This window comes from Nelumbo lutea, chromosome 2 (assembly GCF_056320005.1).
Source record: "Nelumbo lutea isolate HS-2025 chromosome 2, American lotus-T2T, whole genome shotgun sequence".
Lineage (NCBI taxonomy): Eukaryota > Viridiplantae > Streptophyta > Magnoliopsida > Proteales > Nelumbonaceae > Nelumbo > Nelumbo lutea.
Genome location: NC_142685.1, coordinates 106,797,063 through 106,815,489, shown reverse-complemented (window position 1 = coordinate 106,815,489; position 18,427 = coordinate 106,797,063). Strand labels below are relative to the sequence as shown.

The 18,427-nt window shown below is 38.3% G+C and overlaps 1 protein-coding gene across 2 annotated transcripts in view; it reads right to left on the bottom strand.

Moving 5' to 3' along the window:
- LOC148872555 (RNA-binding (RRM/RBD/RNP motifs) family protein) overlaps nt 1-8,299 on the bottom strand; it is a 29,787-nt gene extending 21,488 nt beyond the window's left edge. The window contains exon 1 of one of the 2 annotated variants that reach the window (XM_088969853.1): nt 7,705-8,299. In XM_088969853.1, coding sequence (XP_088825979.1) covers nt 7,705-7,908 — 204 coding nt within the window. In that variant the 5' untranslated portion in view covers nt 7,909-8,299. The remainder of the gene's footprint in view (nt 1-7,704) is intronic. The other variant, XM_088969852.1, reaches the window with a different exon arrangement.
- Nucleotides 8,300-18,427: the final 10,128 nt, after the last annotated feature.

The following is an 18,427-nucleotide window of genomic DNA, read 5'->3' as shown; positions in this document are numbered from 1 at the left end:
GGAAAGGACAGAACTGCCCTTAATACTTACATGGCAAATAAAACAAATAAAAGACTGAAATAAATAACGAACTGAAATAACAAGCTGACTACCAACTAACACTGACATGACTAATAAAAGTTAAACATGCTGTCATACGAACACAGTGGGGACCACAGCTGTGGGGCCCACCTCAGTGTTCTCTACAGCATTCTTATTACTATTAAAATTACAAATCATACATTCTGTTTTAATCCTACTTACTTTGAAACCGCTTCTTTCTAGGGTATGTACATATACTTAATTTTGCAGTTCAATTTTCATCCTCCATTAGTTTCATCAATTAAAACAACGTCATCAGCAAACAACATGCACATAGGACCTCTTTGTGAATATGTCTAGTCAATTCATCTATGACAAATGCAAATAAATAAGAGCTAAGTGCTGAACCTTGGTGAAGATCCATTATAACTGAAAATTCTGATGTCCCTCCCACAAGTGTTCTAACATTGGTTATTGCACCCACATGCATATCCTTAATTAGATTTATATACCCAATGGGGACTCCTTTCTTTTCCAAGACCTGCCATATATTTGTTGATGAATAGACCTGCCATATTATCTCTTTAGGAACTCTACATTATATGTTTTCTCTAGATAAATGAACACCATATGGAGATCCCTCTTTTTCTATTATCTCCAAACATTTTTTATCAATAACAAAGACAATTTCGTTAAGGACTAAGGGGAGAGATAAACTCTCTCAGCTTTTCCCAAAGACAAATCAAATTACAACATAGCCCAAGATAAACTCTCCCTTCCCACCCCTTGTTTAGCAAGTGTTTCAGAAAATGCATAAAACTTCTTTTCTCGCCCAATTGAATGTCACCTCCATCCCCTGTAATAACCTCTTCACTTTCCTTTTCTCATATATGTAGCACCACCACCCATCCTCCTCATCCTTTTGAAGCCAATGAATCACCAGCTTCAAATCTCCTTCAATTGACAACTCCGAATATTCAATTCCTTAGCCTTTTGAGTACCTTCCATTACAATCATAATTTCAGCCCTCAATGAATCACCTACGCATAATTGTTAAGGTGGTGCCTAGGCGACTAGGCACTTTTCTAAGAACGCCTTGCCCAAATGCCAAGTGGGGATACAAGTCGGGCGGGTTGGGCTGAGTTTATGGTCAACCCAGGTCCGGCCCTAAAATTTGGGCTTAAGGCCTGAGCCCGAGGTCAAGCCCGATTTTCCTAATCCGAGCCCAACCCGCCCTGTAATTTGATGCACCCGAGTAGGGTTCAAGCCTGGGCTACGCTTGGGTTGGTCAATGACCCACTCTAAAATTATACATATATAAATGTATTTATGCAAATATATATTCATATATTTATGTATGTATATAAATATGTATGCAAAATATCTATACAAATGTTATATATACAAATATGCATGTATATATATGTAATTATGTATGCAACACTTGTAATTGGGCAGGGCTCAGGCCGGGTTTGGGCTACCTAAGGGCTAGATCCAGGCCCGGCCCAAAAAATTAAAAAAAAATAAAAAAAAACCAACTTCTTGGGCCCGAGCCCAGCCCGTGTAAAATTCCGGGTTGGGCCGGTTCAGGCCCAGGCTGCGCCTGCCCAAGTTGCACCCCTAATGCTAGGAAAAAATATGTTCGACACATGCTTAGGGGGCTGAAACAAATATATAATATATAATATTTACTAAATAAAAATAAACATAAAATATATAATATTTTATTGGTTGGTTTCAGTTTTTATAATAGAACCTGTTCCATGTTATCATGTTTTTGTTGTGAGGAAAGTAAAAACAAAATTAGATCTTCGACGGAGTTAATCAGTTTCTTCGTTTTGCTCTCCGTTTCCTAGTTTAAAACAGTGGTTACACCCCATTTTTCTCCTCTTCATTTTTGTATCTTTTCCCCAAGCTTTTTGAATCATTTTATTGGACTAAAACAGGGGCTCCACCCCGTTCTTTTGTTCTTAAATTTCTTGCATGTTTTCAGCTTTTTTTTTTCTCATTACTGGTGTCTGAAACAGGGGCTCCGCCCCTTCTTTTATTCTTCATATTCTTCTTTTATTTTAGTATTTTTTCACCAGCTTTTCTAAGTCTAGAACAGGGGCTCCGCCCCCTTCTTTTGTTCTTACTTTCTTGCATTTTTTCATCTTTTTTTGTTCTTGCCATTGGTGTCTGAAACAGGGGTTCTGCCCCTTCTTTTCTTCTTCATATTTCTTCTTTTATTTTAATATTTTTTCACCAGATTTTCTGGGTCTAGATATCTTCTTCATATTTCTTCATATTTCTTTGTCACTGGTGTCTGAAAGCTGTAGCAGTAAAAACAATGACAGGGATGTCATCCCCGAGAGCTCATCAAATTACAGTTACAAAGAATTCCCAAAAGGCTGATGAATTCCCACCCAGCATCCCAAAGTGCATCACATTACGGTTTAGCCCAAAACAAGCCATCTCTATCAGCTCCTTGCTTTTCCAATGCATCTGCTATTCCATTTGCAGATCTTATCCACCCAAAAGCGAAATTGAATCTCTTTGACAAGGTGTTGATCTCCCTAAAAGCATGTCTGTATTTCCATGGAGCTGATCTGATATTCTTGGACCAAGACATGACTAACTGAGAATCTCCTTCCACTTCTAATTCCCTTACTCCAACATGTACAGCAAATCTTAATCCATGTAAGAGAGCCATTATTTCAGCTGTACTGAATCTCCAAAGGCAGTTGGACCTGAAAATAATGCCACCACCACTCCTTTGTGGTTTTAAAAACACCTATCCTGCCCTTCCTGGATTACCCAATGAGTTACCATCAAAGTTAAGCTTCAGTTTATTGAAAGATGGAGGTTTCCAAACCATTTGTACACTTTCTGCAGGTCTAATTGTTCGTGCCACTTCAGTCCAGGACCGTATATTCGTATTATGTCATTTGTTGAGAATTCTCAAAAGAGATCCAAAGTTTTTACCCAATGTGCTGTTCTTACTGTTATGGCTTCAAACAGTTCCTCCTTTGATTTGCTCTTCTCATTAAAAATTCTATGATTTCTTTCTTCCCATACAGTCAAGATTGGCACTGCTCTCACTGTCCTCCACATAACTCTTCCTCTCGTCTTTTGTTGACTTAAGAAACTGGAATTGAATAGGCCTACCACATTCTGTAGAGGATCCCATTTGCAACCAAAGCGAGAACCAACGTATTTCCATATACAAGACACAAAAGAGCAGGTAACAAGTAAATGAGGAAGGGTCTCACCACTTTCCTTGCAAAGGATACACACATGAGGAGAAAGGCACTTGTTTGGCGTTCTTTTTTGTAGCAAGTCATAGGTGTTGATCTTCCCAAGGAATACTTCCCAACACAAAGCTTGTACTTTAGAAGGGATAGATTTACACCAGATTTCTTTAATCGGGAAAGTTTCCCCCAAAGACTTTGACAAAACAAGAAGGTTAAAAAAAAGGAAGCACAAGAGAAAAGGCCATCAGGTGAAGGGAACCAAATTCTTCCATCTGGAGAGTTAGGGTCCAAGAAAACATTTTCCAGCTTTGATAATAAGAGGACAAGGGAATCAAGCTCAGAATCTCTCAAACCTCTCCTAAATCCAAAATCCCAATTTATACCAAGTTCCGTTGCAAAACCAAATTTTGATATGGGTTCAGCCTTGAGAGGAAGAATCAGCTATTGCACCTCAAGACCTGAAAAAATCATCAATCTTAAAACCAGAGAAAAGATGGCTCTATCTTAGTGTGCCACTCTAAGGCTATTACCTCTATCAAAACTTCCTTGCTTCTTCTTTGCCTTCAAAGATACTTAGATTTCTTTCTTCCCAAACTTGACCAGACCACCACTGCCCACCTACATCTCCACAAGGTCTTGCCCTCATCTTAGTGCAACTAAAAGCAGACAAGCTAAACAACCCTTACAAGCTAACAAGAGGGGACCACCTACACCCAAAAAAGAGAAGTCAACAAAAGGACATGAGATTAAGAGATGAAAAACAATCTCACCATTCAACTTACATAAAAAACACCAGCTAGGGGACAAGCACCAATTTGGTCTTCTCCTTAAGATCATATCAGCAGTGTTAATACAACCATGAAACACTTTCCAACAGAAAGCACTTACTGTTGATGTAATGGGGGACACCAAACTTCCTTCATAGGGAAAGAAGGAGACAGGTAGGTGGCTACAAGGGACTTGAAGAAAGACTTAAATAAGAAAATCCCAGCAAAAGTAGGAATCAACACCCTAGTATCCATACCATCTTCCCTCAAAACCACTGAATTTAACAAGCTTAGCAGATCTGACACACTGGATATTTTAGACTCTCTAAGATTCCTAGTAAAGCCAAGCTTCCACTTAAGCCCTAAGGGGGAAGAGTGCTTGGAAATGAACTTAGACACAGCCACACATGTCTATTTTTAAGGATGGAGAGTGTAAAAAGGGATGGAAAGATCTCAAAAAGAGGATGTTCCCCAACTCAAACATCTTCCCACAATCTAATTTTTTGACCCAAGGCCAAATCATAACTAACATGGTTGAGGAAGGCAGAAGTATATCACAGATAGATTTCCGAGGAGCATCTAGAGTAGCTCTATGCAAGCAACCAGCATCCCATCTAGTGGTGGAGATCATTGAGAGAGTATAAGAGGGGAGAGAGAGAGAGAGAGAGAGAGACAGACAGACAGACAGACAGAGGGAGGGAGGGAGGGAGAGAGTAAAGAGAGGAAGAGGAGGAGGCATAGTTTTCAAAGAGCCAAGGCTAGGCTAGGCGAAAGGGGTGCCTTGTCTCCTAGGCAATGGATTTTTTAAGTAAATAAAAATCATATATCCTAGGGTAGTTCCCTAGGTTCCAAAGCAACTAGCAACCCTATTTCCTTAATAGTTATCTATAATTTTCGTAAGCAAAGTATAAGCTTCAAGTTGAAGTATAGAAAATCAACATATTTTTTATAGAAAATCAGCATATTCGTGACAAGAAAAAGATGAAAGAAAATAAAATTCAGAAAATATAGGGGCTGAACCCCTATTTCTGTTATAAGAAGATAAAAAAAGAAGAGGTGGAAGAAGAAGAAGAAAATGAGTTGATTAGACAAAATTTTAAGTTCTTCATTACTTATTGGTTCAGGACCTTCAAGTTTTGAAGTCTTTGAGGGTTCAAGACAGCATTTAAAAATGTGTGTGTTGATTAAACCCTAAAAAATTAGAAAATAATAAAAAATAACATACTGACACACAAAAATGGATATTTTAGTTTAACAATATCTATTTTATAATTATAATTATCATTTAAAAAAATTATAAACTATTTCAAAACACCATGTACAAATTTGCTTGGTGATTAGGTGAGGCGACCCTCCAACTCCAAGGGCACCTTGTTGCCTACATAGTTGTCAAGGCAACACCTAGGCAACTAGGTGATTTTTAGAGGTCACCTCACCCAACACCAAGATGCTTTTCATATTAAGCACTCACCCATATACATATTATAGCATTTTTTTTTAATGTGGATATGTATTATATCATTTTAGTGGTTGGTATTATTTTATTAGAATACAACCGGTTGTATCTTACAATTTTTCTATTAAGATAATTCTTTTTTTATTAAAGCTACAAAAGTTTCTTTGGGTTTGAGTTCTGAACCAAGGGTCCAAGACTGAGAAGTTTCCATTGTTCTTCTTATTATTATTAAATGTTCCAAGTCGTTCTGTGATCCTATTTTTTTCCTACACATTAAAGAAATATTTTTGGGACGAAACAGGGGCTCTGTTTCCTTCTTCTTCCTTAAATCACCCTGGTACTATATATATATATATATGGGAACGAAGCAGGGGCTCTGCCCCAACTTTCTAAAATTTTCCTGTATTTTTTGAACTATTTTTTAATAATGCATTTTCTTCTTTGAACAAAATAGGGGCTTTGTCCCTTTATTTTTCTCTACTTTTGCCCTACATTCTCCCTTTTTATTAGCCTGGAACAGGGTTTCCACCCCCTTAAACATAGTCCAAGGCATCCTCTTGGACGACTTTTTTTTTATCAATAACTCTGAAAATTTTCATTAAGTAAGAAGCATTAATATGCAACAAGAAGTTACAAAGAAATCAACATAGAAGCTAAGCCAAGACAGAATTACAAAAGTGCCTAAAACATATCTGTTCTTTGAACCCCTTGCTTTGCTAAGCTATCAACCAAGCTGTTGACCGATCTCCTAACCCAACCGACCTGAATAGACATATTTCTAGACATCCATTTGAACCTTCTGAAATTATGCTTCAGCTGCCAGGTCACCCATTCCCCTTTTTCAACCATTTCATCACAGTTTTTAAGTCTCCCTCAATGACTTATTTTGGGAACAAACCAAGGGTTCCACCCCCTTATTTTTCTCTCTCTTTTTCACTGTGTCCCCCTTTTTGTTGGCCTGAAACAGGTATGATGTATATATGATACCATTTTATGTTTTATTTGAATGGTTTTATTGCTCATAGCCAGTACACAGGTATGTTGGTTAGCATCAAAAACTAATAAAGTAGCTTAAGAGGGGTAGGGATCTTTATTTTATATTTTCAAATTTCACCACATAAGCATCACCTAGGCACCTAGGCGACTGGGCGCCCTGTGGTTGCCTAGGTGTCTCCTTCACAATTATGGGAGGAAGAGGAGAGAAACAAAAGCCTTGGGCCTGCAGCCCAAATCAAAAGCTTTTTTGTATACTATGATTGTACAGGTACAAGAAAAATTACTCTTTAAGCAAGAAGACCGTCAATAACAAGAGTGGTTTAAAACTTTTATTTTTTTTGATAGATGAGTGGTTTAAAACAAATTGAAAGATTTATATAAATTAGGAGGGCTAAAATAGCATGGATTAAGGTAGAATAAATAATACGAGGGCTAACAATCGGACAATGAATTTAGCCCTAAATAGAGTGGAATGGTGAAATAAGAACATGTAGCCAAACCCATATAACCGGAACAAAGCTTTGTTTACTTGAGTTGACTTGAGTATGATGGCACAAGCCTCTTTTGGGCTTAACAACTACTCTACATTGTTGTACTGATGTTAATAGGCTATTCTTGGGTTCTCCTATTCCTAATAGTTCTTTCTTCTGTTTGCTGAGTTGGGTGAATACTTGACAGAACGATGAATCCTAAAGGCTGACCATCATAAGACCTTTAGATCAAAGATGAGGATCTAAGAGGGTGTCGTTATTTTAAGGATGACTATTTATCATGCTTCAGAAATTACAGAGAATTTATTCTAATGAAGAGTGTTCGATTCAGAAACCATTTATCTAAAATTTATGTTGTTTTCGAGCTAAACTGGTTGTTCCTGTTTGTTTCTGTACACAAATGTACACTGCAACAAGAAGCAAAACTACATTTCCCCAAGTCTAACAAACCACGGATATAAAAATACGGACGACTTTGGACAGGGAGGAAACGTTGTGGAGGCACCAACCTAAATGGGATTGGAAGTGATTGTAAATTTATAATAACTTCACCCACGCGTTGGGGGATCTGAACCTAGTGTTCTCTTGCGCAAAATTATGTCATGAATAGAAGAGTAACCATACAAATCACTTCCCATGTCTAAATTCCCGTATAACAATTAGAAACGACGGCGGCACATATAAATTATTTTTCTGAAGAAAACCCTGAATGGAGATGGTCTATTTAGACGTATACTGACCTCGCCAGTGTGGGCGAAGCAGCTATGGAGGTAGCTTTCGTCGACCCAGTACTGCAAGTCGCCAATCCAGAGAGTTCGAATCTCGTCGATGGAGGTAGGCTGGCGGTAGGGTTGAGAAGAGGCGTATGTCGAAGGTTGGTGGGTTTGAGGCTGTGCGCTCATCACCCAATGTTGTTGCGCCTGTTGATGCGCGTGTGACTCCATTAGTCTTTGGGTTCTTTCGTCGTTTCGCTCTTCTGCGAGGATTATTTTCAGTTGTTTTGATACTTCTGCAGCTGCCGGGCTAACTGGCGGACTGTTTTGTCCGGCTGGTCTGATGGAAAAAGGTTTTTACGCCTTTACCTTCTCGTAGCGGAGACCAAATCCCGCCTTCGTCCGGGTTGGGTCGTTGTCGGCTCTGAGTCGGGGGACTGACTACCGCCTTTCCGCGAGTCCGGATCTTTTTCCAACAAAATAGCTTCCAACATACGGGTCGCAGACTCGTAGTTAATAATGTGTTTTGGTGAGATGGAGTTGGGATTTTCTGCCAACAAAACACTCCAACCCTCTATCAATTTGATCTAACACCGCGCTATCTCACCATCAGACTTGCTCCACCATTAAAGTGAGACCCGCCATCTATGAGATGCGAGGTTTTTTAAAACCGACCCGGAGAATTAACCAGTCAGCGTTCGATTTTCAGGTTGAACGGTCAGTCCATCCTGACAAAAAAATAAAAAACATTAAAAAAATAAAAATGATCAAAACCATTTGAACGGCTAACCGTCTGGGTCAACAATTTGCTGACCAAAATCAATGACTTTTGGGAAAATCCGGCTTTTGAGAAAAATGGAACCGGTCACCTAATCGATTATCGATTTTTCTGGTCCAACCGTTCGATCCGGTCCGGTTTCAAAAACCATGATGAGATGTGTGGTGTGAGACCATGTTAGTAGAGGGTTGGAACCTATTTTATTGGTAAGTGATCCGAGATCAAATCAGCCCCCCACAATGTCCCACAGCACATCCCCGCTGTGTATTGGGAACATCTCTCTCGATGACATCATCATTTTTATATTATCATCGAGAGATGTTCCCAATACACAGCGGGGATGTGTCGTGGGACGTTGTGGGGGGGCTGATTAGAACTCAAGTGATACAAACTTGGTGAGATGTGTCATGTGCGGTGTTACATTTGGATGTTGGAACATCTTTTTGTTGGCCCATTGCCGGTCCATATCTCTCTTACAAATGAGAATAGGCAAGATAGGAGTATAAATATTTTGCGGCAAAACCTTATAAGATGGATTTCTAGTTGAAATGGTCTATTCTCATTGAAATCAGCTTATTTTGCGGCAAAACAAAGTTATGCACGGAAGCAAATGTTGTTTCCAAAGCAAGTAGAAAAATAATGGAACCTCTAAAAAAAATCGTTGGAAATCCTTAAGCATTGGAAGGAGTATAAATACAAATATGTACACTACATATACATATGAAATAATATAAAATATAAGGTTTTGCAGCCTACATATTTGTATTTGTACTCCTTCCAAACTAAGCTTTATGGAAGATGAACATTGATCCAAAGATTAAAATGTTTATATGGAAATGTTGTTTGGGTGCAATAGTTGTCAAGGAAAACCTAATAAATAGAGCTAACTGGGAGAATGACACATGTCAGATCTGTTCAAATTAGAAGGAATCAATAATCCATGTGTTATTTATATGTGACCATGCTAAGGTCACTTGGTTTGCAAACATTTTAAATCTCTAAACATAAGTCTTTACAGCTTTTAACTCTTTTAGTGATTGGTTCAAATGGTGGATTGATTTTTGTTCAAATCAAAAAAGAGAAAAAATAATATTTATTGATTGTCTCTACTATATTTTTGTGGTCAAATTGGAATAGTAGAAATGCTTATATTTTTTAAAACACTAAAATAGATCATTCTGCTACTTTGATTGTTATTAACAGGACGATAAAGGAGAGGAAGTTGACTTCCCCACAAAAATGGCAGCCTTCTTCTCTAGTTCTTAATCAGGTTAGCATAAACTCTTTTTAGGTCCCTCTAGGTTTTGGTTGTGTTAAAGTCAATGTGGATGGTAGCTTCATTACTCAAGGAAAAACATGTTTTGGGGCGGCGACAAGAGACCACTCGATTAAAGTGTTAGCTGCTATTTTTGGAAGCTGCAAAGTGAGTTCTCCCAGTAATAGCAATCAAGGGTGTTGCATTGTAAAGAAGGTAGAATGGAACTTATTGATAATTGCTTTCCAAACCGATGACTTGAGAATCTATAGCGTTGTAGAACTATGAAACTATGAACTTGTAAAGAGAATGAGGGTTGAGTCGTGCCACTTGGCCACTCTCCTTAAAATCGCATTTGCCCCTACGATGCAGCCGAATGATTGCAAAACGATTGCTAAGATAAAATAGCCCACAAGACACTAGTAGGCGTACACTCACTTACCATACATCTACGAACCACCAAGGGTGATGCTCAAAAAAATAACACTTGACAAAGAGAAAAAGTTGTGTTGTATGCAATGATCTATGTTTCTGGGTCGACCAACACTCCTTTTATAGAGTGTTCATAGTCACCCGAATGGACGCATAATTGTCCTTCCAGAGAGAAGTCTCTTATGAATAGTGTGCATGTTCGAAGAGACACAAAATAGGAATAGAAAACATTTGAAAATAAATTTGAAATTCAAATGTCAAACCGATCAAAACCAAAATGATTCGGTATAGCACATGTATACACATACCCGCACCCTAACCTATCCCGGTTAGACTCAATGCGCGCATGTGAAAAGCACCCCCAACCCCCCTCACATGCATGTGAATATCTATAATGATTTCGTCATATGGGTCCCTACCCATAGAGAGAGCAAATCCATCTATCTATATATATACTCCAACTCAACTCCTTTCCAAAGCAATATGGGATAAAGAGTCTTCCCATGCATTCAAAGGTGGGAAAGGGAAAAGACAAAACTCAAAAAGCACAAGGGAGGGAGGTGAGATTCTTGAAATTTTGAATCTCCTTTCAATAATCCCCCACAAAATTCAAAGTTACAAGAAAATCGAACAATCTAAGCATCGCGATGAGAAAAAAATATTCGTGGTGATGTCATTTGGATTTCAATCAACTCTTATGAATGACAGGTTATGTTACAAGTATGAGTGGAGTTAGACTCATTCAACATTTCATCTTTGTTGTTACTAACTAACCTGCCAACCAAATCAATTCATCGGTTCTTTAGTGATTCTTTTGTTTTGGAATACTTCGGCATTGTTCTCCTCTTAAAATCATGAGTGTTTTAGAGAGTCAGCACTAGATCTCTCTTAGAAGCGACCATACTTCACACTCATTTAGGTCAATTATTTAGCATACATTACACACACTGAACTGATTAAGAGCCTTATGCTCAACCTCCTCAAACTATAATAAGCACTATTTTACTTCAACATCTGAAATGGGACACATAATGATAGTGCTTTCCCAAGTCATCTAGAGATTCATTTTTACCCATTCAACATAATTCCAAGGATCTCCTTTTCACATAAGTTGGGTGTCCATCAATAATGACTTATGTAACGAGCTTCGGCTTCATTCCTATCGATGCCTCATAAACCACTTTAGAAGTTTGTGGTTTTGTTAACGAATCTACAAGATTTTTTTCAAACCTCACAAAATCTAGAAAAATTTTACCTTCGCTGAGGTATTGTCTTACCAGGTTATGCCTAAAGCAGATGTGTCTTCTTTTACCGTTGTAAGTTTTGTTCTTGGTTCTAGCTATTGTTGTTTGGTTATTACAATGGAGATATATAGACGGAACTTGTCGTGGCCAAAGTGGTATATCTGCCAATAATTTCCTTAACCAATATGCCTCGGACCCTATCAATTTTAATGCGATGAATTTGGCCTCTATTGTTAAGTTGGTATTATAAGATTGCTTTACTGATTTCCACGATATTACTCCTCCACCTAGGATAAAAAAATATCTATGGGTAGAAATACTATTATTTGAACCTAAAATCCAATTTGCATCAGTAAAGCCTTCTAAAATAGAGGAAAACCTGAGTAATGTAAACCAAAATTTATACTTTCTTTTAAATATTTTAGTAACCTTACTAAAGCTTCCTAATGTTCATTTCCATGATTACAAGTATGTTGACTTAATTTCCCAATAACTATATCTATGTTTGGTCTTGTGCAACTCATTAAGATACAGATCCAATTAAACTTGCATATTCCTTTTGTAGAACAGGTTCCCCTACATGCTTCCTTAAGTGAATATTACACCAAGAGGTGTTTTAACAAGTTTACAGTCATAGTGTCCAAATTTCCTAAGAATATTTTCTATATAGTATGACTGAAAGAAAATAAAATTTTCTTATTGTCTATGGATTTTAATCTCCAATATCACATCAGCCTCACCCAAAACTTTGGTGTCAAATTTTGACATTAGAAATTATTATGTTTCTTTTACTACCACTAGACTTATTCCCATTATCAGCATATCATCGACATATAAACAAATCACGATTCTTTTATCATTTAGAAACTTGTTATAAACGCATCTATTGGAAACATTTATGTTATATCAATTTGTTATTAATACACTATCAAATTTTCCATGCCATTGTTTGGAAACTTGTTTTATGCCATATAGAGATTTAATTAGTTTGCATACTTTATTTTCTTGTCTCGACATTATGAATCCTTCATGTTGCTTAATATATATTTCTTCCTCCAATTCCCCATTTAAATAAGTTGTTTTTATGTCCATTCGATGAACTACTAGTTTGTAAATAGATGATATAGCAAATAAGACTCTAATTGTAGTTAACCTTATAATTGGGAGTAAGTGTTAAAGAAATTTACATCTTTCTTTTGTTTAAATCCTTTAGCAATTAATCTGATTTTAAATTTATCTATTGTATCATATGATTTTAATTTTTTCTTAAAAATTCATTTACAATAAAGTGCCTTAGTTATAGAATGGAAATCTACAAGTTCTCAAATGTGATTAGTAACTAAAAAATCTATTTCACTTTTTTATGGCTTCTTTTCAAAACACTGCATCAAGTGAGGTTACGGTTTCCTGATAGGTTATTAGGTCATTGTCCACCAGAAATGTGAACATGTCGTCACCCATGTTTGTTTTTCTTTCGTTTGTCTTTTACTTCTCCTCAAGTTTGATTCTTTATTCTTAGAATCAGTATTGTCTTCACTAAGTGAAGTATTGATTCTTTGAACATTCAATTGTTTTTTGTTTCTGTTATTGAATTGGGAGGGTTCCCTATTTATTGTTTCTTTTCTCCATGAAAAATGTGCTCAAAGAATTTTGCATGTTATGACTCAATTATTATGTTGTTTTCTACAACATTATCAAGTGTTTTAATTATAAGTAACTGATAATCCGCATTATTTTGTGCATATCCAATGAACACATCTCAATTGAAATCTATGGAACGAAAGCAAACTAATATTTTAAAATATTTCATTTTCTCTCAATCTCTCCAATAATTTAACCACTTCCCCCATCCCTCCCCCAATTCCCCTAACCCCTCCAATAGTATACACTTGTTAAAATGTCTTAGGGGCCATTTGGAAAGTCTTTTTTCAAAGATATTTTGAATGCTATGATAGTTAAAAGACGATGTGAGCTTTTGCATCAAGATCTTAACAGTTTAAAGACCGTTTGGTTAAGGTGCACCTGTCTATGTGTTTTTCTGCACGAAGATGAGTTGAAAAAAAAAGGCAAAAAGCTCTATTTGGAGCTTCTTGAAAATAGCCCAAAATGGGCTTCTCATGTCTTTTTGGGGCTGTGGCTTTCGGTGACTAGATCTTTTCCTAATAAAACGAAAAAAATACCAAAGGGCATGCCAAAACATGGCCTTACTTAAATGTATTTTTAAGAATTTATTAATTATTTTAAAGTTATTATTTATAATTATAAAATTATTTGTTTTAAAATTTGAGTAATTAATGTAATTTAAGTATTTAATTATATTAACTAAAATAATAATTAATTGATTTATCATAGTTAATTAATTAAGTTAAATTAACTAATTAAATAACACGAAATTAATTTGTTTCATTTATTCAAATAGTTAACATTAAATATGCCTATATGAATAAAATTATTAAATGTGTTGTTGTATTCTTATTAGCCCCTACTACGCAGGGGCACCCCGCTAGTATATAAGTATTAACAAAATGATATGAGTAAATATTGGAAAAGAAAATTTTGATCATTGATAAAAAAACAAAAGCAAACAAAGAGCATGAAACCATCTCTTTTTGTTATAGGTATAGATGACAGCAGTAGTGATGGCAATGGGTTATATATAAGCATAAACAAAATGATATGGGTAAATATTGGAAAATAAAATTTGTATCATTGATGAAAAAACAAAAGCAAAGAGTATGAAACTAGTGGGTTTGAAGTTTGTGGTGGTGACCCCACCTTTTAAGTAAAAGCGATGAGGTCAAGAGTTATAAAATATTGAGTATTGGGTCATGTGTAAGTATTAACAAAAGATATTGAAAAGGAAAATGGAATATTGGAAAAGAAAAATTCCCAACATTGACAAAAAAATGAAATAGCAAAGAGTGTGAAACTTTCTTTTTATTATGGGTATTTGGACATGGAGAATTATAAATGTGATCTAATTAAATAGTCACAAATTATATCATCGATAATGTTACTATCAATACATATCATTGATTGGAAATTACAATAATAGCATGTTTGAATTTGATTTTCAATAATAGTAATTTATAGTTCAAAACTTAACAATATAATTTAAATTTTGTAAATATTATGTTCAACGCTATTTATTATATACATTCAAATATTAGATTAAAGAAAAAATCAACTTAATTGGCTTAGTGGTCAAGTGAAACTCTGGTATTTGCAAATATTAGTACTTTGGATCAATTCTTCAAATTCTCAATGTATTTTGTAATTTATTTGAAGACAAGTTTGATTTATTCGATAATAGATTGGGTAAGGTCAGTTCAATGCTGGCTTAAGGTAGAACCGACCCATTTACGTACTCCACACTAGCATGCTCACTTGTTATTGGATATATGGCCCATTTTACAAATGACTAGCAGCATTGACTTGACTATAATGAATAAAAATGATACACATTCTTGATATATTATTGTTTTGACGATCAATGACTTTTGTGTTATGCAAGTGATCCTAGAACATCACTAAAAATGCCTACAATCCAATGAGAGTAATGTTACAGTTTGGACATATCCTTATAAAAAATGTTGATTTTATTTTTTTTTCATGGACGTCACTTTTTTAATTTATTTTCCAACAACAAATAACTTATTAATTGAATCTGTGTTTGGATAAGTTTAGGGATTTGTGATTTTTAAACTCAATAAGCACAAAACCATAAATTTTTTTGGCTCAAAGAGGGACTTAAAAGTGTTTTGACATTGGATTATTATGTTTTTAACACAACTCTTACCAAATACCCAAATAACTTTTTTGAAGGCAAATATAGGGATGTAGAACACTTTCCATTTTCTACCTTGCATACATCATTGATTTTCATAACATACCATTTTAATATTTGATTTTTTTACCTAATGAAAACCTTACTTCCTTCACATTAAACCATTTAATACATGATTCTTATCCTTTTTTGTTTTTGTAAAGAATCTTTATCTATTAAAAACATGTGCCTTTTGAACTGATACACCAAAACTAATAAATCGACCCAAATTGATTCTTTACAATAGGGTCAGCTGTCACTAGTGGTGACTCGGTTTCAGACGGTCAATTTTCTAACCTGACTAAATCGGTTCAATTGGTCAAATAGCCTAAAAACAAATCGAATCGACCTGTGAATATCCCTACCTGATGTTTCAACCTAAAGGTTTGGTCAAGCCCGAGTTTCCTGACCTAGACCCATCCCAAAACTTGAAAAGTCAAGCTCATCCTGTGCAAATGAGTTTGGCTCACCCAAGTTAGGGCCTAGTTAGTATGCAATATCTGATCCCTTTCTCTTCCACTCTTTACTTAGGCAATGTTCGGTTAGAGAGATGGAGATTTGATGGATAGATTATCTTGTTTTTCTATCAAAGCAAGTATAGTTTTAAGTCAGACATAGAGATACTTATTCTATGTCTAAACTATAAAACTTGTTGCTAAAACCTTTGCCTACATTGTTTTTGATGTAACCGTTTTCGGCCACGTACCAATGTTTTGTGATGTAAAATTTTTTGGCAAAGTACCTCGTTATTCGACCCGGTGGTGGCGTACCTTAGTGACGAGCTACTTGGTGGCGAACTGCCTGGTGGCGAACTGCCTTGGTGGCGAACTGCCTTGGGGCGAACTCCCTGGTGGCGAACTGCCTTGGGGCGAACTGCCTGGGGGCAAACTCCCTGGTGGCGAACTGCCTGGGGGCGAACTCCCTGGTGGCGAACTGCCTGGGGGCGAACTCCCTGGTGGCGAACTCCCTGGTGGCGAACTGCCTGGGGGCGAACTCCCTGGGGTGAACTGCTTGGGGGCGAACTCCCTGGTGGCGAACTGCCTGGGGGCGAACTGCCTTGGTGGCGAACTCCCTGGTGGCGAACTGCCTAGGGAAGAACTCCCTGGTGGCGAACTCCCTGGTGGTGAACTGCCTGGGGGCGAACTCCCTGGTGGCGAACTGCCTGGGGGCGAACTCCCTGGTGGCGAACTCCCTACTAGGCGGTCGATGCCTTAGAGAATGTTGGAGCTCCCTAGTGCGGCGCAATCCGACTGCCCTCAGCATGAGGCGATCTTCTTTCCTTTGTAGGCTGCGGGAGATGAGGGACCTGCGAGAACTTCATCTTTTCCTCCTCTTTGTAGGTGGCGGGAGCTGAGAGACCTGCGAGAACTCCATCTTTTCCTCCTCTTTGTAGGTGGCGGGAGCTGAGAGACCTCCGAGAACTCCATCTTTTCCTCCTCCTTGTAGGTGGCGAGAGTTGAGGGACCTCCGAGAACTCCATCTCTTCCTCCTTATAGGTGGGGGGAGCTGAGGGACTTCCGAGAACTGCATCTTTTCCTCCTCTTCGTAGGCGGCGGGAGCTGAAGGACCTGCGAGAACTAAATCAGAGGTCCCGTGGGTACTTTCCCGGTGGGGGCTCTCCGATGCTTAAGTTAGCACTCTTATTGTAGAGAGGTTTGAAGATAATATGAGAGAGCTAGAGAGCAGGGTTACTTCCCTTTCCTTTCCCTCCTCCTCCCCTTTGGGGGGTGAGGTCTTTATATACCGGAGTCTTCGCGGGTTAGGTGGGTGAAAAGCCTCCAAACGGTAAGACTCGTTGCATCCGGTCAGAACCGGGGTACGGTGGTGAACTCCTCGAGGTCGTCAGGCTGGCGCTTGTGTCAGGTGGCCAGGTCGGCGCCTGGGCCGGGTTGTCAGAGGGGTGCCTGCGTCAGTCGACGGGTCAGTGTTTAGGCCAGGTCGTCAGGTCGGCGCCTGTGTCAGTCGGCAGGACAGTGCCTAGATCAGGTCGTCAAGCTGGCGCTTGTGTCAGTCGGCGGGACAGTGCCTAGATCAGGTCGTCAAGCTGGCGCCTTGGCCGGATCATGCGCTAGGCTGGTCCAGGATGGCCAGGTCGCGCAGGCTGTGCACAGTTCGCGCAGGCCGCGCGCGCGCCATGCAGTTCGTGCGCGCCGCGTAGGCGCGCGTCAGGCAGCGCGCAGGCGCGTGTCAGGCCGTGTGCAGGTCGCGCCAGGCCGGCCAGACAGGTGCCCGGGTGTGTCACTAACTTCGTAAGTTTGTTGGCTGGGTGCTTTCCTAGTTGTCACGAGGTGCCACGTGTCACAATTTTACTGGAGGGCCAAATCTGCCCTCATCAGTTTTGCTCTTGCTTTTTGCTAAACTAGTACTTCAGTACTATTTGTTTAGCTTTTTTTTTTTTCTTCCTCTGCTAACCCTTGTCGAGGAACTTTCTGGTCATAGACACTGGGAGATGGAAACATAACCAAGGAAGGAAGTCACCCATGCAAGGAAACCACAACTCGGTATTAGAAAGAAGCTATGCCAAAGTTTTTTTTTTTTTTTTGCAAAAAGTCTTAGTGGAAAACAAATCACATAGTATCAAGTGGTTTTATGTCTGCTTCTCAAAATCCCATTTGTTGTTTCCACTCAAAATAAATGGGTTCAGGGTCCTGTCCCGTATCAAGGCCCAAGAGCCAAATGAAAATAATGGGTTTGAATTGTCTTGGGTCCACCTTGGCAATTCATGCTCTCAAAGAGACATTGACAAAAGAAAAAATAGATGTTATTTTTTTTCTAATGGAGGCTAAAGCTAACTTAGGCCCCATTTGGCACGTCTTTTCGCGTGGTCTTTCGGCTGCTTACAAGCCGGGAAGACCGAAAATCGGTCTATTCCTGTTTGGCACACGGAAGATCTCGCCGCCAAAAGATGGGGTGTCGAAAAGACACGGGAAGCTCCAAATGAAGCTTCTCGCGTCTTTCACATTTTAATCTCGCGTGGAAAGACCCGAAACGATGCACAGAAAGATGAACGTCTACGAAACGGTCTTTGGGCTGCTAAGTTCTTATGTCAAAAGCTCAATGCATCTATTGGCTGTCAGAGCTATGAGAATATCTTATCGAAAAGACTTGCCAAATGGGCCCCAAGGTAAATTGTAGGAAGGTCTTAAGAGGTATAAGATATTTGAGTTGTTGGGGAGTGGGGGACCAGTGTTGTTCCTTTGTTTATTGTGAACCAA